This window comes from Lontra canadensis, unplaced genomic scaffold (assembly GCF_010015895.1).
Source record: "Lontra canadensis isolate GAN:19392208 unplaced genomic scaffold, GSC_riverotter_1.0 scaffold123, whole genome shotgun sequence".
NCBI lineage: Eukaryota > Metazoa > Chordata > Mammalia > Carnivora > Mustelidae > Lontra > Lontra canadensis.
In genome coordinates this window covers 2,082,257-2,104,582 of record NW_022631117.1, presented here as the reverse complement: position 1 = coordinate 2,104,582, position 22,326 = coordinate 2,082,257, and the positions used below count along the sequence as shown (strand labels likewise).

Here is a 22,326-nt window from a genome sequence, read left to right as displayed (position 1 = left end):
AGTCTATGTAGTCAGTTACTTTTAAGTAATCTCTGCACCCAACATGGGGCTCAAACTGATGACGCCGAGATCAAGAGTCACAGGCTCCGCTGACTAAGCCCGTGGAGAGCTTCAAGGCTTTGGATCCTCCCAGGCTTCACGTGGTACTAATATCACACCTCATCCTTAAGAGAAGCGCGTAACTGTGATTTGACATAAAGTCAGCTGTGAGGGAGTGAAACTCTTGCCAATGCTACTGGAATTACAGCTTTAAAAAAAATCTGTTCATTTGAAAAGAAAAAAATAAATAAACCAGCCTCTTACCTTGAGTTCAGGAGATAAAATTACATCAAATTCATACTGTAGGGTATCGGGGTCATAATTTATAAAGGGCAAAGCCATCTCAAGAAAATTCTCGATGTCTTGGAGGGCTTTCTGAGCATCTTCTTTAGACTGAAACTTATCAATTTCCTGGTTAGCTAGAAGGCATTCTCCTTCATCACAGCACTGGCGAGCCTGATGAGCAAATCACACACAGACACACACACACACACACACACACACACACACACACAAAACATGAATGAATACATAGAAATACGTTTGTCCTTTAGGAGTGTTTACCAGCCCTGGCTTCTGTGAATCAGAGTTGTTTTCAGAGCTGTTAAAAATAAAGATATCTGGGTTCTGCCCCCAGAAATTCCGATTCAGCAGCTCTGGGCCCTACGCCAAGCGCTGGGATTTCTGCAACGCCCCACAGGTGATCTGAAGACGCACAGCCGAGGCTGGGAAGCACCGTATTTATTTCATAACGAGGAACTCATTCTGCAGTAAAGGGTCTGACCGACCTCACAACACTGACGCTTCAGCCGCACGATCCCGTCCCCAGGTCAGTAAGTGAAACGTGGAATGCGTCGGCAAACATAAAGTGTAACATAAATGGGTAGTGACTGCCAAGGACAAGGACACAAGCCTCCTTGCCAAAGAAGGAGATGTACAGATTCAAGTGTTCGTGTTCAGATACGATATCTGCAGATGATAGCCTCGTTCTACACTCCACTTCCGAGGCCAGCTCTTCTCTTCACTGCCTAACTCTGAAAGGGATCAGACCTCTAGCTTCCCGTCACTGTTTAATTTCTGACTGCGGTCCCTACGGAGCGTGGAAGGAGTTTCTGGCTTTAGCAAAACGCCTCTAGGGCTCTGCAGAGTGTGCTGACTGCAAACTACCACCGGAGGAGAGGATTCACAGATGTACCCAAAATAGAAAGGAAGCCATCACGACCGCGATCTCAATACTCGGGACAGAAGCCAAAACCCCTACCATACTCCACTTGCCACGAACACGGCAAAGGTACGTGCATGAAATGAACATCATCAAAGCCAATCCTTCAACGTCTCACAAGTTTAATTCCAAAGCTCTCTCAGACAGACCTTTACCCCATAACCATTAAGAAAAAAAAACAATTATCTCCTTGCTCAGAATGTTCTCAGGCCTCGTGACACTACCTGCTGTAGGAGCTTATGCATTTTGAAGATCTTGCTGAGCTGTATCCTTTTGGCTTTGATCTCTTTAACCAAAATATCAGAGAGGTACCGGAGCTCGTTGCACCTCTGGCAGATCAAATCAAGGGCATAATGGTGATTTGCAGCAAGTCTGTGTCCGTGTAGTATCACAAAGCGGGCCTTCGCTAACAGATCCTAATTTTGAGAAAGAAGTAAAAACAACAACGGTACGACAGCTGTTCAAAGAGAGGAGGCACAAGAAAGTAATTGAGAAGCAAACTGGTTTAGCAGGGCAGAGAGGGTGCCAGAAATACAATTGCATGTCACACTTCTGCAGGCTCTAAAAAAGCTTACGGTTGCGTCATTAGCTACAGCAGTGACGGCATCAGGAACCCACGTGGTTCTGGCCCCAGAGCCTGCTCGAGGGTGCATGAGCTTTGCCTCGCCTGATACGGGCGGATTTAGAACAGAACCGCATATACTCAGTGATGTACCCAGGGCCAAGAGCAAGCTAATGGATTTAGTAATCTGGGCCTTGGGAATCTCCTTAGTCATCATCTGCCTCATTACTGTTCGCACCTGAAGTGAACACCGCAGGGTCTCCAAGTCTGCAGGGATCTTAGCGGCCCCCACTCTGTCAACGACCGGCACCCCCCCCCGGCCCCCAACTTGCTCCTGACCTGGTGACTGAAACAGGAGGTGGTGAGGAAATAACTGTGAAGGGAAAACAAGAAAAACTAAAGCCATAACGAGGAAGTGCCCAGCCCACCTAGCTGGAGGGGAGCCCACGGTTAAAGCAGGGAGTTTGGGGGTGTGTGTGTTTTTTTTTTTAATGGTATAGTTTCAGATTTGCAAAATGAAAAACTTCTGGCAATCTGTTGCACAACAATGCAACTCTGATTAACACCACTAAGCTGTATACCGGAAAATGTGGAAGACAGAAGGCACCAGGGTGGCTCAGTAGGTTAAGCGCTGGACTCCTGATTTTGGCTCAGGTCCTGATCTCAGGGTCCTGAGACTGAGCCCCACATCGGGCTCTGTGCTGAGCGTGGAGCCTGCCTGAGATTCTTTCGTTCCCTCTGCCCCTCTCTACCCCACTCATGCTCACTCTCTTTCTCCCTCCCTCTTTCTCGTACTCAAAAAAAAAAATTTATTTAAATGGTTGTGATAGTAAATTTCATTTTATGTGAGGTTTTCTTTTACCACAAAACTAAAAAAAAATTAAAACAAAAATAACACTCCAAACCTCCCTTATTTCCAAGCCAATTTGCCTTCTCTCTTTTTTTTTTTAGATTTTATTTATTTATTTGACAGACAGAGATCACAAGTAGGCAGAGAGGCAGGCAGAGAAAGAGAGGAGGAAGCAGGCTCCCTGCTGAGCAGAGAGCCCAATGCGGGGCTCGATCCCAGGACCCTGGGATCATGACCAGAGCTGAAGGCAGAGGCTTTACCCACTGAGCCACCCAGCTGCCCCTTGCCTTCTCTTTCTACCACGCCACAGGCATTTATCAATTACCACACAGTCACAGCAACCTATAAGCATAATTCTAGAACTGGTCACTGCAGCTGCTGCCTCACAAATTCCATTTTTAGACGCTTACAGTATACCCACAAATCTACTTGTTTGCTGGGAATGCACCTTTAAAAACACCTATGACAGAAGAGCAAAGCTAGTTTGTCAACTATGAAAGCCTTGAGTCCAAGCTTTAAGACCAGCAAAATGAAAATTGTTGGCTCTTTTGATTATTTATTATATGATCATCTATCCCAGGTACTGTGCTAAGTGTTTTACCTACAACATCTAAGAGAATCCTCACAATCAGTCTGGAAAGTAAATCACTTTATCCCCAATGTATAGATGCAAACAGCAAGGCTGAGAAAATTTAATCAAGGTACCCAAGGTCACAAGGCAAGTAAGACTAAGCAGACTCATCTGTCTGAATGGCTATCTGCTTCAACTGCACAGCCACAGGATGGATAGTTAAGGAATTATGCTCATGTCTATTTCTATCATTTCCAGTACCAAATAGCATTCTTTTTTAAAGATTTTATTATTTATTTGAAAGAGAGAAAGCAAGGGGAGAAGCAGAGAGAGAGGGAGAAGCAGGCTCCCCACCGAGCAAAGAGCCTGACACAGCACTCGATCCCAGAACCCTGATATCATGACCTGAGCCGAAGGCAGACGCTTAACACACTGAGCCACCCAGGCGCCCCTCAAGTAGCATTGTTGATGGGCATTTTTTTCTAGCTTCTTCAAAATGATTTACACCTTTGTTCCTAATGACAGGTCTGAAACCGTTCATATCATCTCAGAGGCCACCTATGACAAGCACAGGACACGTCTGCAGTGTCACATCTGGCTAACCGTGATCAGAAAAGAATATAGAACAGTATTATAAACCAATTATACAGACTACTGTGATGAAAGGTGGCCCATAAGGGCTGATATTACGGAAAACCATCAAAATGTAACTATTAGAATAGTGAACATCTCAGATGGGATCTTACCTGAGAATTTTCATCTAAGTTTTCCAACTTCTTTATTTTTTGTTTTACTTGACCTATGTTCCCTGTTACATCTGCCAACTCTGCTTGCTGGTTCAACATAAGTTCAACTTCACTCACAAGCTATAAATGGGGAAAAAAATACAAGTCTTAAAAGCATACAAGGTATTAAGCATTTTCCCTTAATCTAGTTTTGTAGGAAATGCTAGTAAAAAGGAGAGCAACATGGAAAAATGGCATGTGTGGAGAATACTTTGTTATTTTATTCGCAGAAACTGCTATACTCTATTAAAATCTAACCTCCTGGATCTCAGGGTGTGCTCATGAGATAGAAGATATCACTATGTACACAGGCAGGTATATGCGGATGTGTACCAAAGTATATGCACGTGTATTTACTTGCATATTATATTCCCAAGCTCTGTGGTCAGTGGTCCTGGGAACAAAGACCCTCCAGTAGTAATGAACACAACTGGAACCTAGAAAAGGAACCCAGGGCTCCTCAGCCAGATGGATGATTCCAGGACTAAGGCAGAGTACATATGAGATGAACTTGGAGTATCTCTTTATCCCAGAAAGTAAGGAAGTGATAACAATAAAAGAAGTCTGGCCATGTCACAAGGACACAGTAGTCAGTCTGAAACACCAAAATCGTGAAGAACAACAAAGAATGACAAACTATCACAAAACTGGGAAGTCACGAACCCCCAAATCAGATAAACAAAGAAACGGGGAGAAGGGAGAACTCTGGCTCCCAGCGGCATGTCTGTGGGAACTGGAAAATATGGAGGGCAGAGTGAAGTGGGAAAATCAGCATTTTGCAACCATCATAGTAAGGACAGGTTGAAGCAAGAATCATTAATCAATGCTAAACCCACCCAGAACTTTTGACGAGCAGCAAGAAGTTTGCATGACCTTACATTTTCTCCCCACCCATTTCCTACTAGTTACAAGCGGAAGGAGAGTAATGGTACCGTGGAGAACTTCTACAGCACCCCGACCGGGTGATTAGAGCGCACATCAACAAGGAGGGGCAGGAGGACCCCATTACCACTGAATGGAAGAACATGTCGCTTACATAGTACACGTGCTGGTCACACAAAGATTAATCTAATCGTGAGAAAATGTCAGACAAATGGGAAATGAAGAACATTTTATGTGAAAAAGAACTGTACTCTTCAAAAATGGCAGTGTCATAAAAGACAAAGAAAGGCAATGGAAATCTTCTGGATTAAAGGGGACCAGACATGACAATTTATACAATACCTGACCCTCTAAGGCTGAATCCTGTACTGGAGGGGGAAGAGATGATAGAAATGACATCACTGAATCAATCACTAAAACTGGAATACCAACAGTAGGTCATGTAAAATACTGCATCCTTTAAATGTCCAGAATTTGATAATTGGACTGTAGTTATGCAAGAGAATATTCCTATCCTGTATATTCAAGAATATTTCAAGTTTGAGAATATGTAAACTCTTCTGGATGGCTGGAATTTGCAAACAAGATTTTTTTGAAGTTAAGCTCCTACCTATAGAACCTATTTGCAGGTGACCATGAGATACAGATCATGTCCGTGAAATTCAAATCCAAGACCAATGACGAAACACTGATTAGAGGCAACAAGGATTTAAAGAAACAATAGAACTACAGGGCAAGAATTTTCTCTGGGTGGCAAATTAACAAGGAAGTAGAGGCACAATGGGTGTGCTTGGGAAGGAGTTATTTTTGCATGTGTTCGGTTGGGGAGAAAGACACAAATATCCGGAAGGCCCAAGAGCAACCTGGCCTATTCTTTCCTTAAGGAAGGTTTCACAGAGAGCACCGCATTCCAAAATCTGCTGGCATCACAGGAGGGAAAGGGCTGGAGGCACCTGATCCCATGTTCAGAACAGATGAAATACTGAGCAAGTGTGAAAGTCATGGGTGGGAAACAGGCTGACCCCATTCGAGAGAGAAAAGTAGGGAGATTTCCTCGGACCTCCTGGTAAAGTACTATGAGAGAGACTATGAGGAGCCTGACCACATGTGATGCATTTTCCAGAAGCATCTGACAAGAAGGTACTTTTTTGTAACCTTTACCATAATGTATAATTAGACACGGTTTCACTTCATGCATTAGGCTTTTCATAGAAATAAATTATTGGATCTGAAAAATTTTGTTATATCATGTTAAATATGGTCAATATAGGTATATGGTATTAAAAAAAATCAAGAAGGAAGTGGGTATTATTTCCTTGGAAAGCTGAAAGGAAATTTCAGGCTGAAAGCATTTTATATGTAAAATAAATTACAATAATAAACATCAGGGTGAACAGCAACTTACATGTTAGCACTCACGTGCTTTCTTATAGGACATTAGTAAGCAAGAAAGACAACTTGGAGAGGCGGGCGGGGGATAGGGGTAATTGGGGGATGGGCATCAAGGAGGGCACATGTTGGAATGAGCCCTGGGCATTACAGGCAAGTGACAAATCACTAAATTCTACCCTGAAACTAATAATATGTTATATGTTAATTAAACTAAATTTAAATAATTTTTTTAAAAGAAAGACATCTTGGCAGGGTTCACTCACAACTGCCCCCTCTTCATCTCTCTCTGGGTATAAATGGGCATCTTGTGAGATTATATTTCTGATGATCAAGGAGTGAGAATCTCTGACATAATGGAAAAAAAATGTGGAAAGGAATGTTTTTACTGACCTCTTGAAAATCCTGCTCAAACTTCCATAGTTGCAAATACTGCTGCATTTTTAGTTGGTGTTTCTCCCAAAATCCATCAAAAGCTATCTCCATATCATGTACTTGAGTCAGCAACCTTAACAAAGGGAAGTCATTAGAATCCCTTCCCGTCTTGTAGGTATGTACATAAGCCCGGTCTGGACATTAAGAATTAGAGGCAAAGTCAGAGGCCGTGACACTTGGTCCACGAAGAGACCATCGATGTCCACAGAACCTCTTTTACAAGCAAACTATTCTCTGGGAGACAACCAGGGAAGGTGTTCTGATTCCCAGAGGTCCAGGAATATTTTCATGCCTAACAGATGGCAGCGAAATGCATAATTCCCTTTCAGAAGGATAAAATAAGAAACTCCAAACCAAAAGGAGAGTACTCACTTGTTAACAGTCTGCCAGTCCCCATTCACGTGGTGACGGTGTTCGAGCCTTGAACCGACAGGGTCTTCGGCGCCGGGCACTTCCAGACTTGTGAGGAGGATTTTCCCCTCTTTGGTTACTGCTGTAATATCGTTCTGTAAAAAGGCAGAGTGGGATGAGGAAGCCTGCTAGTAGCCTAATCGGAATGACCTAAAGAGAAGGAAGCATACACCTACAGCACGCAGAAGACAAACGGCCGTTCTAGAACAGCCTCTACTGAGGACATCAGTGCCACAGAATTCAAAACCCATGAGGATCTCCAAGAAGCCTCTGGCTGCTGAGACAGATGCTGCAATCACTGTTTTTATAAGATCTTTATGGGCGGAAGTACTTCGTGCTCCATTTGTCGTTTCCTTCTCTTACTGGTAGAAATTTCTAATTTATTCTGTTCTACGACTATTTTTAATGTGCTCCAACAAAGCAGGAGTAGCGCGGCACATTCAAAAGGAGTCCAGGGCCTTTCCTACAATCCATAATCATGACCAAGCGCTGACCGCCCTAAGTAGGACATTACTGCACGTTTGGGTTAATTCATCATGAAGCATATGCTTTTTTTTTTTTTTAAAGATTTTATTTATTTGACAGAGAAAGATCACAAGTAGGCAGACAGAGAGAAAAGGGGAAGCAGGCTCCCCGCTGAGCAGAGAGCCTGACGCGGGGCTCGATCCCAGGACCCTGGGATCATGACCCGAGCCAAAGGCAGAGGCCTTAACCCACTGAGGCACCCAGGCGCCCCACATATGGTTCTTTCTATTCAGAAGGTCTTAACCTTGGTGGGTAGATTCTTCAGGCATCTAAGAGTGATCTGTGACCTCCTTCAGGAGATCCAAGGGTTCTCTGAAACGTTGAGCAAAAAATCCAGGCGTACGTGTATTTGTCTGGGAACAGGTTTTGTGACACTACCCGCCATGAGTGAGAACACAGACAGGACACGCGAGCATTTATGAAGCACCGGCTACGTGCCGAACTCTGTGCATGCCAAACTCATCGCATACTCCATTTCATCCTCACAGCGACCCTACAACGTGCGCAAGCATCATCAGCACCAGCCTCATTGTGCTCGTAAGTTAACTCCACCTCGGAGAGAGGAGAAGCCAATTCTCCGATCACGCAACTCAGGAGGGACAGAGCTGCCTTTCCTTGAACAGTTTTACGTTTAGATTACGATTCAAAATTTCAGTTTCTCTCCTCTTAATTTAAAAATGTCACCTCAAAAAAAATAAAAAATTAAATAAAAATGTCACCTCGACACAGAGTGTCTAGCTGGGAGGGCCCCCCCAGCAAGCCTACTGTATATGAAGGATGTGAATTATTGCACAGGTGCTTCTTTAGATCAATCTTTTCCTTTTTTTCTTCTTCAGATCATTCTTCAACTTTCTGGGGAAGGTGAATCTCAGAGCACTTGGTGATTGTCTGAATGGTGACTCGGAATCCTTCAAAAGCCAACACTCCAGACAGCTGCACAGGAGGGCAAAATAAGCTTGCCATCTAAGGTCTACAGCATGAAACATCAAGAACTAGGACCCTGGGGGCTTCTGTTGTCAAATCATACAACTCTTGGTCTCAGGGTCATCAGTTCAAGCCCCACGCTGGGCATGGAGCCTGCTTAAAAAACAAACAAACTAGTACTCTATGGAAAAGAAAGCTTGTAACCAATTTGGCGATGTTTGCCTTGGTCACAGGTCTCCTGCCTCCTCCTCTGGTTCTCCTTTTCCATTTCACGTTGCTCCTGTAGTGGATATTGAACTAGAACACCTGTCTGCCTTTTGATTCTCCAACTTGCCAGATGAGAGGGCCTTTTGATGAGACAAAGAATACACGATAACGAAGATGATTCTAGGTTTCTATTTCTGGGGCACTTAAAAACCATCCTATGAACAAATAAAGCACTTCTCAGGAGAAGACACCATTTGTAAAGGGGACCGTTGCATTCAACACACCCAGGACATTCTCCCTGCTGCCTCCCTACCCACTAATCATCATGAAATGGACGGGCACTGTCCTTTTCTCACTAGGAAAAGAAAGACCATGGAGAATGTTTGTTTGTTTGTTGACTCTACCAGACATACCTTTAACATGTGATACCTTTCGGCACGAACTGCAAGGATTTCTTCTATTGAAGGAATGTCATCTGGTAGTTCTGTCTCTGCCAGTTCAGTTCCAAAGGACTGTAACATCTGAGCCATTTCTTTCACTGTGAGAGCAAAATTTTCTATAGCCTGTAAAGAGCCAGTGATCCTTTTAATTCCATGGAAACGGCCATGGACCAGTAACTGTATTTACTTTTATTTAGCTCTGACAATGCACATATATGATGACCTCTCCTCTGCTAAGAAAAGGTGACGTTGCCCTTGGCAATCAAATCCAATTTTGCATCTGAGCCTCTACGAAACTAATGCAAGGTGAAGAGTCTTCTCGAATACCTTTTATCCAAACATCTGTACTTACTTCTTGAACATCACCGAAAACAAATTTCTTTTTTTAAGTTTCTTTTTTCTAGTCATCTCTACACCCAACGTGGGGCTCAAACTCATGACCCTGAGATCATGACCCTCAAATTCCTCCACCTGAACAAGCGAGGCATCACTGAAAACAATTTCTTAAAGATGCCATGTACTGAGAAATTTGTTTTCTGCCTTGGTTTAGGCTAAAATGGCTTTCTAAGAACTCTACTTCTGAAGAGATGAGAACACCAAAGCCACTTGACGTTCTTTATTATAACTTATGAGCAAGCATTAGCATTCCAAACACAGCAATGGACAAAGGTGATGGGGGAACAAACTGGTCACGACAATTCATTCAGGCAGAAGACTTGAAACTGTGATCCCAAAGGCCCTGTTGCCCTAAAATGTCAAAGAAGGTCGTATGGTTGATTGTTTCCAAAATCAATTACTCAGGAAAAAAAGGAAGGGGGCAGCATGTAGAAACCATATAAAGGTTATGTTTCCCATGCAGCTCAATGTAATCTGCTCTTTCATTTAAAGTCTCATGGCTTATTAAAGGCTAGACAACACTAATTTTGACAATAAACTTTTCGTAGGAGTGAACAGAACTGCTGAATGACAAATAAAGATGAACACAGAATCCTGATTTAATTCAATATCACTTCCTTCAGAAGGGTTCCCTAATCTCGGGGATATGGCGTAAAGATCCTTATGCTATAAACTCACATCTTGAGGCACGGGGCCCTTGCCTATTGTAAATTTCTCGGACAGAAGCAATCTCTGCTATCATTCTAACCGCCTCAGAAGCATCACTCGAACAAGATGAATACCACTACTCACATTTCTTGAAGGCTGCTTCTCTCATTTGATCTTCCCAGTAGCCCAAGGAGCTAAAGTACTATTATTCCCACTTTATAGTTGGGAAAACCGAGACACAGCGGGTATATAACTCGTGCCAGGTTATATAGCTAAAACTCAGCAGTGCTAAGATTTGAACCCAAACCCTTTGTTTCTTCAAGTTACTACAAGGCCACCAGGAGGGGGTGGGTGGAGCGTGATCGCCTTACTCCCTAGGGCCCTCCTTCAATGGCCATCCTTAGTGACTCTGCAGCATTCCTAAATATTTCCTCTGAAAGAAAACCGAGAAGTTGAATTATATGTTTTTTGAAAATAGGCACCCCAGATACCTGTTTTTCCCAAAGAGGAAAAAAAATTCTCGAACTAGATTTAAAGGCAAATATGAACTATAGGCTCTACGGTAAGGGCGAAGACAACATACATTTCTGAAGATGATCCATTCACTGTGGCAGTACTGCAAGGTGCCGCCTAACTCAGGGGTTAATTGCTTGTCATCAATGTATGTCAGCAAATCACTAACTGAGCTCAGCATAACCACCTATATAAATAAGCAAGAAAGATACTGTTAACTGCCCTTCGTGGCATCCCTCCATTCAACTGTACAACGAACTTCAGCATTCATCAGCACAAAGTTATATAAATGGTTCTAACAGTCCTCTCCTGTACCTCCCCCCCCACACACGTACGCACTACCTTCTTTAAGTAGTAACCGTTTTCATTTATGAAACATTTCTCTGTAAAGCAAAACTGATCTCCATAGAAACCCAAATACCTAATTCTCCTTGATCTAAAATTTTGTACTGTTAATGGCCAACCTTCTGAAAGAATGTTACGCCTACACCAAAGTAAAAGGGCTTCAATGTGGTAAGTTAGAACTTAGGAGGAGGGACTGGTCTTTGCAAAAGTATCACAATTTATGAGGGCTCTATTCCTTACCCTGAAAACGTATAGAAATCGCTTTAAAAAAAAGATCATGGTACTATGAACTAGCTCAGGATGTAAGTTCATGGGAGTCAAATACATAAAACACACACACAATTTTTTTTCTAAAAATAAAATGTCCTGATTTTATACACACACACACACACACACATATACACACACACATATATAACGTATGTGACATAGATCTTTTTCAAAAGGAATTGCTCATTACAAACTGATTAGACTATTCCTTTATTTTAACAACAGAAGCATAAGACTTTTAGGCATTTCAAATTTATAGTTTAGGAAGACAAATTCTATCTTTCTCTTTTACATGCTTTGTGAGCACAGGTAAAACATCAACAGCATGGTACAAATTCTTTATGATAATTAAAGAGAGAAAACATTTAAATAAAATACTCTTACTGGTAATTTGAGCATGAAGTCTTCCTGGCTAAATCGAAATCCAATGTCTGTGAAAGTTCGTTGAAGAAAACTGGTAGGACGCAGAACCAAAACCAAGTGCAAGTTCCCAGGAAAAGAAACCTGCAGAAAGAAAAAACTGTCAAAACATCCACTCAAGTGAGCACGTAGCAGAAAATATGTAATGAAAGGAACTGACTTTGAAAGTAATAAAGGCCACTAAAAGGACAAAACTTTAAAAATGGATATTGATACAATCTAAAAACATGGAAATGGAAATAAAACTAGTGTAAGGTCATCAGATCAGACCCTCGCAACATCCACAGCCTGGAATTTTCTCATGCTACAGTAAATCCCAAGTTACAAAGAATTCTACTCTTGAACTTCATTTTACTTTTTTTTTTTTAAGATTTTATTTATTTATTTGACAGAGACACAGTGAGAGAGGGAACACAAGGAGGGAGAGTCGGAGAGGAAGAAGCAGGCTCCCCGCTGGGCAGGAAGCACGATGTGGGGCTCAATCCCACGACCCTGGAATCATGACCTGAGCTGAAAGCAGAGGCTTAACCCACTGAGCCACCCAGGTGCCCCTTGAACTTCATTTTAAAGTTAGTCATTTGCACTTGAATTGCATTTATTCTCTGGGAAACAGAATTGGGAGGCAGGATCCTGGGATAATCCTACAAACCAAAGGGAGCTTCAATACTGTGTACCTACACTAAAAAAAATGGAAGAAACCTGTGCTGTGGAATCTTATTTCTAGTTTCACCCAAGCAACACTCACTGAGTATCATCTCCATGTCCACTCCCTGAAGTTAAGTGCATGATTGTCACGCACCATTAGCATTCAGTGCGCCCAAATTAATAAGATGTAGTCCCCACCCACCTTGCAAGAAAATGACAGTCTACCAGTGCAGTACATCAGTAACTGTCACTCTATAACCCAAGTTAATAAGTGAAATGAAGGAAATATAGAATACTATGTAACAGGAAGTGCTAGTACAGGGCATCCTAGACCTAGGAAGGTCACAACGGTCTCTCTGAAGCATAAAAAGGAATTAACTGGGTCAGAATGTCATTCTGGAGCACTAATGTTTCTAGAATACTAAGATGCAGTAGGCAGCCAAGACATAATTACTACAAGACCAGGAGGGCACTATGTAAAATTAGTGAGAGATAAAATAGAACGGCCCACTATTCATATGGGCCAATATTCATATTCAATATTCATCAAATGCCTACTAGGTCAAGTAACTTGTCAACTTTATCATAGTACGTCTTCATAATAATCCTGAGAAGTAGGTCCCAGTCAAGAAGGGTGGAGGAAAATGACACCAGGGAGTGTGGCAATGGGAGGTGGTTCTAAAAGATGGACAGGAGCCAGATTAGGAGAGACCTTGGGTTCTTCCCTGGAGGCAAGGGGAGACTCTAAGAGGTTTTAGGCAACAGAGCAATATAGTCAGATCTGCGTTTTGGAAGGATCGCTCTGGCTTTAGGAAAGGACGGGACTTGGACAAGAGTAGAAACAGCCTGATGAGCTAGGAGGCCAGCCCAGTAATGCAGATCAGGGCTGATGAGTTTCTGAAATGCAGGAACAGCTGCAGTAATTAGTGGAGGATTTAGGAGGTACAATGTGCAAGACATGATGACAGAATGTGTCTGATAAGAGACTGCACCAGTCAATAACCAATCGCTCGAGTAACGGGGTGCATGACAAGACCCTTGCTGACATGGGGAACACAGGAGAAGCAAGGGGTTTTTTTTAAACTTTTTTTAATTTTTTTTTTTTTTTTAGTAATCTCTACACCCAACATGGGGCTCAAACTCATGACCGTGAGATCAACAGTCGCATGCTCTTCCAACTGAGCCAGCCTGGCACCCCAGAAGTGGGTTTTAAGAAGGGGGACAAGAGACTGATTCCCCATTCCTGCACACATTGGGCTGGAAGGGTCAGCAGGACATCCAGATGATGGCCACCAGACAGACATGTGGACAAGTCCAGAAAGAAAGAAGTCTGGACTGGAAATGTTGAGTCATCGGCCCCCAAACAGTGGATTAAAGCAGAACAGAGACAAACATGACAAAAATGCTTAAAATGAGCCATCTTTCAGGCAGGCTGGAATATTAATAATGGAACAAAACTATAAAACAAAAATTAATAAGATACAAAGTGGAGACGGGGGTTACATGGGAACTCTGTGCTTCCTGTGCTCGATTTGCTATGACACTAAACCTGCTTTAAAAACAAAAGTCTAAACTGACAGAATGGGAGAAGGTATTTGCAAACGACATATCAGATAAAGGGCTAGTGTCCAGAATCTATAAAGAACTTAGCAAACTCAACACCCAAAGAACAAATAATCCAATCAAGAAATGGGCAGAAGACATGAACAGACATTTCTGCAAAGAAGACATCCAGATGGCCAACAGACACATGAAAAAGTGCTCCATATCACTCGGCATCAGGGAAATACAAATCAAAACCACAATGAGATACCACCTCACACCAGTCAGAATGGCTAAAATTAACAAGTCAGGAAATGACAGATGCTGGCGAGGATGCGGAGAAAGGGGAACCCTCCTACACTGTTGGTGGGAATGCAAGCTGGTGCAACCACTCTGGAAAACAGCATGGAGGTTCCTCAAAATGTTGAAAATAGAACTACCCTATGACCCAGCAATTGCACTACTGGGTATTTACCCTAAAGATACAAACGTAGTGATCCGAAGGGGCACGTGCACCCGAATGTTTATAGCAGCAATGTCTACAATAGCCAAACTATGGAAAGAACCTAGATGTCCATCAACAGACGAATGGATAAAGAAGAGGTGGTATATATACACAATGGAATACTATGCAGCCATCAAAAGAAATGAAATCTTGCCATTTGCGACGACATGGATGGAACTAGAGGGTATGCTTAGCGAAATAAGTCAATAGGAGAAAGACAACTATCATATAATCTCCCTGATATGAGGGAGAGGAGATGCAACGTGGGGGGTTAAGGGGGTAGGAGAAGAGTCAATGAAGCAAGATGGGATTGGGAGGGAGATAAACCATAAGTGACTCTTAATCTCACAAAACAAACTGAGGGTTGCTGGGGGGAGGGGGGTTGGGAGAGGGGGGTTGGGGTTATGGACATTGGGGAGGGTATGTGCTATGGTGAGTGCTGTGAAGTGTGTAAACCTGGCGATTCACAGACCTGTACCCCTGGGGAAAAAATATATGTTTATAAAGAAAAAAAAAAGTCTAGTAACAAATAGAGTAACTTTCACTGAGGTATAAGACCTAGACTTTCGGGAAAGACACGTTTAAAACTGGAGATTTTGGGGGAACACCTGGGTGGCTCAGTAGGTTAAGCCTCTGACTCTTGATTTCAGCTCAGGGTATGATCTCAGGGTCTTTGGACTGAGTCCCACGTTCGGATCCACGCTCAGCGGGGAGTCTGCTTTTCTCCTTCTCCCTCTCTCTCTGCCCACCCCCTGCTCTCTCTCTGAAATAAATATATAAATCTTTTTTTTTTTAAAAACTAGGGATTTTTTTCCCTCTCCTAAAAAAGAGGGGGGGCACCCAAGTGACTCAGTAGGATAAGCATCTGACTCCTAATTTCAGCTCAGGTCATGATCTCAGAGTCCTGGGATCCAGCACAAAGTCGGGCTCTGCAGTCTACTTGGGATTCTCTCTCCTTCTCCCTCTGCCCCTCCAACTTGTGCTCTCTCTCTGTTTCTCTCTCTGTCTCTGTCTCTGTCTCTCTCTCGATCTCAAATAAAACCTTTAAAAAATTTTTTAAATCGAAAAAAATTCCAATTTCAAGGGCACCTGGCTGGCTCAGTAGGTAGAGCATGGGACTCTTGATCTTCAGGCTGTGAGTTCAAGCCCCATGATGGTTACAGAGATTACTTAAAACTAAAATCTTTCAGGCACCTGGGTGGCTCACTGAGTTAAAGTCTCTGCCTTCAGCTCAGGCCATGATCCCAGGGTCCTGGGATCGAGCCCTGCACTGGGCTCTCTGTTCAGCAGGGAATCTGTTTCTCCCTCTGCCTGCTGCTCCCCCTGCTTATGCGCTCTCTAGCGCACTTGCTCGCTCGCTCTCTCTCTCTCTCTCTCTCTGATAAATAAATAAAATCTTTAAAAAAAAAAAACCTGTTGTTTATAAGCCAGGCACGATATTCTGTTGTCACAGTCCAAACATAGCCTCTTACTAATGTTAATACGGGTTCCAAATGAGAACTGCTCTCTTTCTTCAAGACCTCGCCTCCCAGTACATCCTGATTAGTAGTGGGATGAAAAGCTGATGTCAGGGGGACCCAAGCCCTGCCCTGGGTTCTTCAAACTAGCGTTGCCAGACGAAAGCTTGGAGGGTGCAGTCAAGACCCACTGGCAGCCACGAGCCCTGCGGCTGGAGGAGGCTTATGTCAAAGAACAGAGCTAACGTGAGAGAGAACTGGAAGGAGAGACAGAGTTCCAGAAGGATGTATAGTCTACCCTATAGCATGTACATAATGTGCATTTTACTTTATGCTAAACAGGGTACATACTTCCTACAGTTATTGTAGGAATTAAAATAAATAATGAATATAAAGGCATTCTATAAACCCTAAAATAAAACACTCAAATAATGAATCATGGCACACTACATCAAAAACCAATAAAGTACTTTATGGTGACTAACATAACCTAATAAAAAAATAAAGAGATCGTTTTTAAATTTTACCATGGATTCTTGGACTTAAAGGCAAGTGGGTTTAGGTAGAAAACTTGTGGGTTATCAATAAAGGCTTGCTGAGGGGGAGGCTGGCAGAAACTTGTGAGAACTCTGGACCTATTTTTAGACTGACAGAGGAGTCTGCTTCTACCCCATTCTCTTTAGGAGAGAAGCCTTTCCTTCTTTTTTTTAAGATTTTATTTATTTTTTTATTTGACAGAGATCACAAGTAGGCAGAGAGAGAGAGGAGGAAGCAGGATCCCCGCTGAGCAGAGAGCCCGGTGCGGTCCCAGGACCCCGGGATCATGACCTGAGCTGAAGGCAGAGGCTTTAACCCACTGAGCCATCCAGGCGCCCCGAAGCCTTTCCTTCTTCTTCAAATAGATACATTCCCAGAATCATTATTATACTTACCAGCCTTGACCCAGCTTGCCTTTTTACTTTTTTTCCCCTTAAATGAAATTGAAAGCACCCTACCTTTGCCAGCACTTCAAGCAAAATCTGTTTTGTTCTTTCCTGGACTCTAGGTGGACCTGGTCTCATCACCCTTGTCTCTCTGACTTTCCTTAATGTCATATTCTCTGGTCTCATACAGGAAATCTCTAGATGCAAGGCCCTCGGGCTAAGCGAATGAAAGCCTGGAACACTGGCCCACCTCCCAAACTGTCAGGGGCTGAGGGGTGACACTATTAGAAACACAAAAGGCCACGTGGCAGCTCTCTGGCTGAGGTAAGGCCCCCGTCTCAGGCCTGCCATTCCTCGGAGAGCAAGGCTGTCCCGCAGCTATGTCCAAGGACAACGAATTACACAGGAGGGAACAAAGCTGAGAGGAGAGAAAATTAGAACCGGTGCCCACAGAATCCATAGGAAAGCACATACAGGCAGGGTTTGGGGATATCCATCTGCTGATAAATCAGGGATTTTATGTTAGCTATTTTTTTTTCATATTTCATTTTATTTATTGTTTTTTAAGTTTTATTTATTCATTTATTCTTAAGTCATCTCTTACACCCAACGTGGGACTCGAACTCAGGACCCTGATATCAAGAGTAACACACTCTTCTGACTGAGCCAGACACGCACCCCTGTTAGCTATTTATTAAGTCAGTTATTGCCTATAGGGCGCCTGGGTGGCTCAGTTAAGCAGCTGCCTTCAGCTCAGGTCATGATCTCAGGGTCCTGGGATCGAGCCCATGCTTGATCACTTCAGGCTCCACGCTCAACAGGGAATCTGTTCTCCCTCTCCCTTGGTGCTCTCTCTCTGTCACCCTCAAATCAATCAATAAAATGTAAAAAAAAAAATCAGTTACTCCCTATATTTGAAAAAGTGGTTTATCCCAAACACTGAAACCTGTAAAAAAAAAAAAAATCCTCCAAAGATAATTCTACATTCTAATCAAATCATTCTTAAGTAAACTTCCTGATTATTTTATCATACATTCTCCTTCCTTAATTCATTCAAAATGCTTAGTGATTTGCTCATCACAAAAAACCCACAAAATTAGCATTTTTAAAGAAAATGTATTATCAAGGATGAAAACTTCAGCTAGTGCTTGTATAATTACATTTACAATGTTTTTCATTATACGGTAATTTTAGAACCCTTATTTTGCTACCATGCGGATCCTCCTAGAACACATGGGCTTTGTTAAACGTATAGCTACTCTCAAATTTAATAGCCATTTGGAGCAATAAATACCTTGTAGGCCAGAGCTTTATAACCACCAAACAGCTGGGTGGCCCTCAATCCCATCTGATTGGTCAGTTATGTTTTCTTAGAAAATGAAATCCTACAGTTCAGACCCTGTATATGGTTTCCATCCCTCACACCCATCAGATCCCACATGCAAACCAGTTGTACTGGATTTTTCGATCCCTGTCCCATTTACTTATCCTGAACCTAAACAGGTGCTTGCCACACTGTGTAGTTACAGCAAATCCACAACCTCACATGAACGACTACTTTCCTTAGCTTTCTTTAGCAAAAAAAGTGTGTGTGTGTGTGTGTGTGTGTGTTTGTGTGTGTGTGTGTGTACATACAGCACACGGAATACAGAAAATGATCCTATGTGGTGTTATACGGTGACAAATGGGAGCTACGCTTGTGGGAAGCACAGCATAGCCCAAAGAAGTGTCCAATCGCTATGCTGTGCATCTGAAACTAACATAATACTGTGTGTCAACTAGACTGAAATACAAAATTTTGTAAAGTTGTTTTTTTAAGGGACGCCTGGGTGGCTCAGTCGGTGAAGTGTTTGCCTTCGGCTCAGGTCTCGATCCCACTTGGGATCGAGCCCCACATCCAAGCTCCCTGCTCAGCAAGAAACCTGCTTCTCCCTCTGCCTGCTGCTCTCCCTACTTGTGCTCTCTGACAAATAAATAAAATCTTTTTTTTTAAGTTGTTTTTTTATTATTTTATTTTTAAATAATTTCTACATCCACCATGGGGCCCAGACTCACAACCCTGAGATCGAGAGTCAGATGTACTTCCAACTGAGCCAGCCAGGTGCCCCAAATACAGAATTTTTCAAATACACACATTCATATATACTCAGGACCTCTCAAGGCCTTATGGTAGGGGAGAGGAGACTGGCTGGGTAAGCATGGGTGAGAATATAGCTTTCTACCGAAAGCACTATTATAAGAATTACGATCATCATGAGCATTATTATGACATTGTGCTAAGTACTTTCCATACATTAGGTTCTATTTTTATCCTCGTTTCACAACTGGAGAAATTAACTGTGGTAGGCTAGATAATGAGTCCCCAAAGATGTCCACATCTTAATCCCTGGAAATTATAAATATGTTACTTTATAAGGCAAAAGGGACTTTGTAAATATGATTAAGTTAAGGATCTTGAGATGGGGAGATAATTCTGGATTATTGGGGTGGAACAATGTAATCACGAGGATCCTTATTAAACAGAGAGGGAGGCAGGAGAGTCAGAGGAGTTGGGACACTAGAAGCAGAGGTCAGTGATACAAGGTCATGAGCCAAGGAATATGGGTAGCCTCTAGAACCTGGAAAAGTCAAGAAAATGGATTCTCCTCTAGAGCTTCCAGAAGGAACACTGCCATGCTAATAACACACCTTTCTTCTAGCCCAGTGAGACTTATTTTGGACCTCTGATCCCAGAACTGTTAATAGAACACATCTGTGTTGTTTTGAGCTGCTAAGTTTGTAGTTGTTACAGCAGCAGTTGGGCGCTAATACACTGAGAACTTCTAGCTTGGAAGTAGCAGAATGAAGAACCCAGCTTCTCCTGACTGCAGAGCCAGATTCTGAAACAGGCTATGGCCGGAAAATAAAAAGAACATACATTTTTTTCATTTTAGCTCTCCTTCCTCTGGACAAATTCCTAATGGATAGAAAAAGGAGCAACAGGAAGAATTTGGAGAAGCATGGCAAAGATTGTACAAGGATCAGTTTCAAGGCTGAGAGTCTAAACCTGAAACCTACAGCAAAGGTGACAAACATGAATGCCTACCATGTGTTAGGGGGACAATGTAAACATGTGAAGTAGGCAGGGTTTAATCGAAAGACAGCCTGAATGAGGAAGCAAATGACAACTCACACTCTCCCGAGATGACGAGGAGTAATAGGAAATGGTGGGGATTCTGGTGAACTGGAAAGCATCGGGCGCTGGGAGAAGGATGGCACTCACTAGTCAGTTTCAGCTGAATGTAAGACAGAAAGGTGGGCTTTGCCAAGTCACTGATTTCTCAAAAGAAGCCAGAAATCCAGATTTGTGTGAAACTTGAGGATCTTTAAAGATGGGAAACAAGTTCAAATTTTGCTGAAACAAACCAGACACGTTTGTCTAAACAAAACACATCTTTGGACTACCAGTTTGCATAATGTTTCATGTATCTGAACACGGGCCAGTATCGATACTATATACTCTTCTGTGATCGCTGGCTAGGACAATCTTGAGGGGACAGATCGCTGGAGAAATTTTAACCTGAAAGGCCATAGGGACTTAAGATCAGGTTGCATGTATTCGAGTGTGAACATACACATGGGTATAGAAAGTCCTTTTTTTCTATATGCAGATATTTATCTAAAGGTTTCAAGAAAATCCACTTTAAAACTAGCATTTAAATGAACCACCTGTCACCTATCATAAGGCATATCCCATGTACCTATACGACAGCGAAGATAACTCAAGACCACCGAGCTTTTCCATTTCAGTTTGGGGATACTATATTTCTAAATTCTTTGCTGTGCTGCTTTAAGAATCGCTAATCTGTATGGTTATATAAACATGAAAAAGCACAATTTCTATTTTTTCCACAATCAAACCCTACATTTTACAACTATAAATCGTTTTTGAGAACCTGTCGAAAAAGCAAGGGCATGTGGGCAAAGGTCAGCCTTATTTTGTTTGTATTTTTATAAAAAGAAAAAGAAAGACGGCATGAGAGAGGAAACAGCATTGCTTTTAAAAAGCTTCTTGCAGGCATTTTTTTTTTCTTTTTGGAGTGTCAACATGTGACTGCTTAAAGGCACCTCAGTAAGATGAACACGCTGCCCACCTTCAATAGGGCTTGGAGCCATTTCTCTAGTCACTGCACACGGCCACTCCCCAGCCCTCCCCAGCCCACCCCAGCCCTCCCCAGCCGTCCCCCAGCCTGCCCCAGCCCTCTGCAACAGCTCTTACTGGTTCTTCAAGTGAATGGACACAGAATTAACCAGCTCTTTCATTTCCCACCTAGAGATGATTTACTCCCTTCTCAAGCCTACCCTCAAATTCTCTAGTTACATGGCCCTTACAGCAGTCAGAACGCCAGTAGCAACAAAAGGCATAAACCTGATGCATCGTTTCAGTACGACAGTCTGGAAATTAACCTAATTTAGATCCTTTGTGCGGCATCTAAGAGAGGCGATTCATACACCCTATACGCACTTGTCAGTTACTCTAGTTATTTCTTTGAAAATGTTTTCTACATTTTCTACCTCAGGGCAGAACAGTCCTGGGTGATATTCCTTCCTTGAGGTTTTGCCCTTCTTGTCTGTTCTCTTCCCCTCCCTCTCAATGGCCACAGTCATCGTGATTTCCACTGAGTGACCCGTTTAATCCTCTCTTTGGACTTTAGATCCACTGTCCCATCCTTTCAGGTGAAACCTATCATAGCCTCCAAAATCAGCCCAACTCCAGAGATCCCACAAGGTCAAACCACGGTGTCACCAGCAAGTTTCAAATTTTTCACTCTGGTCACGCCCACACATGTAAACAGAGCCAATGTATCTTCCACTATAGTTCTAGGTCTTGAACTTAATCCAATAAATTTCATTTCAAGATATGTATTCCTGGGGGCCACTTAAAGTAATTCATTGCGGAGAAAAATGGAGGACAGAAACAAAGTAAAAGAAACATATGCTCTTGCTTAAGGTCCAAACAAATGTCACCTGCGTAATAGTCCAGTATGAACACATCCTACCTTCTCTAACTAGACTCAGAGCCTTTTCACCTCAGTAGCCATGCCATGGTTTCCTTGGTAACCTGTATCTTGTGTAGAACAGCAGCAGACTAGATAGGTCTATTCAGTTAGAACTCGTGTGCTGTATTTACGTGTGTGCATATTAACATATGTGCATACAGATAGAACTAAGTTCGGAACTGAGAAAACATCTATGTATATAAAGGAATTAGGAACTTCCGGAAAGTTTAAGTCAGTTTCTTTTGAGAACAAAAGTACCAATGTCAGTTGCACCCAATACCACTAAGCACATACACAGGCATTTCCTGCGCACTAGAAATTGTCTGTCTAAAGTCTGAAACTATTTACTCCCAAGTACAAAATCATGCGTAGAGCTGAAGA

General features: G+C 42.6%; 1 protein-coding gene across 7 annotated transcripts in view; it reads right to left on the bottom strand.

Annotated features, from left to right (window-relative positions):
• Positions 1 to 22,326, bottom strand: part of MCF2 (MCF.2 cell line derived transforming sequence) — a 107,672-nt gene that overhangs the window by 40,303 nt on the left and 45,043 nt on the right. For 5 of the 7 annotated variants that reach the window (XM_032841387.1, XM_032841383.1, XM_032841384.1 and 2 more), the window contains 8 exons: positions 11,799 to 11,918; positions 10,870 to 10,986; positions 9,216 to 9,365; positions 7,108 to 7,241; positions 6,694 to 6,808; positions 3,991 to 4,110; positions 1,486 to 1,677; positions 304 to 495 (listed from right to left, as the gene is read on the bottom strand). In XM_032841387.1, the coding sequence (XP_032697278.1) occupies positions 304 to 495; positions 1,486 to 1,677; positions 3,991 to 4,110; positions 6,694 to 6,808; positions 7,108 to 7,241; positions 9,216 to 9,365; positions 10,870 to 10,986; positions 11,799 to 11,918 (1,140 nt within the window). The remainder of the gene's footprint in view (positions 1 to 303; positions 496 to 1,485; positions 1,678 to 3,990; positions 4,111 to 6,693; positions 6,809 to 7,107; positions 7,242 to 9,215; positions 9,366 to 10,869; positions 10,987 to 11,798; positions 11,919 to 22,326) is intronic. The other 2 variants (XM_032841385.1, XM_032841389.1) reach the window with 1 other exon arrangement.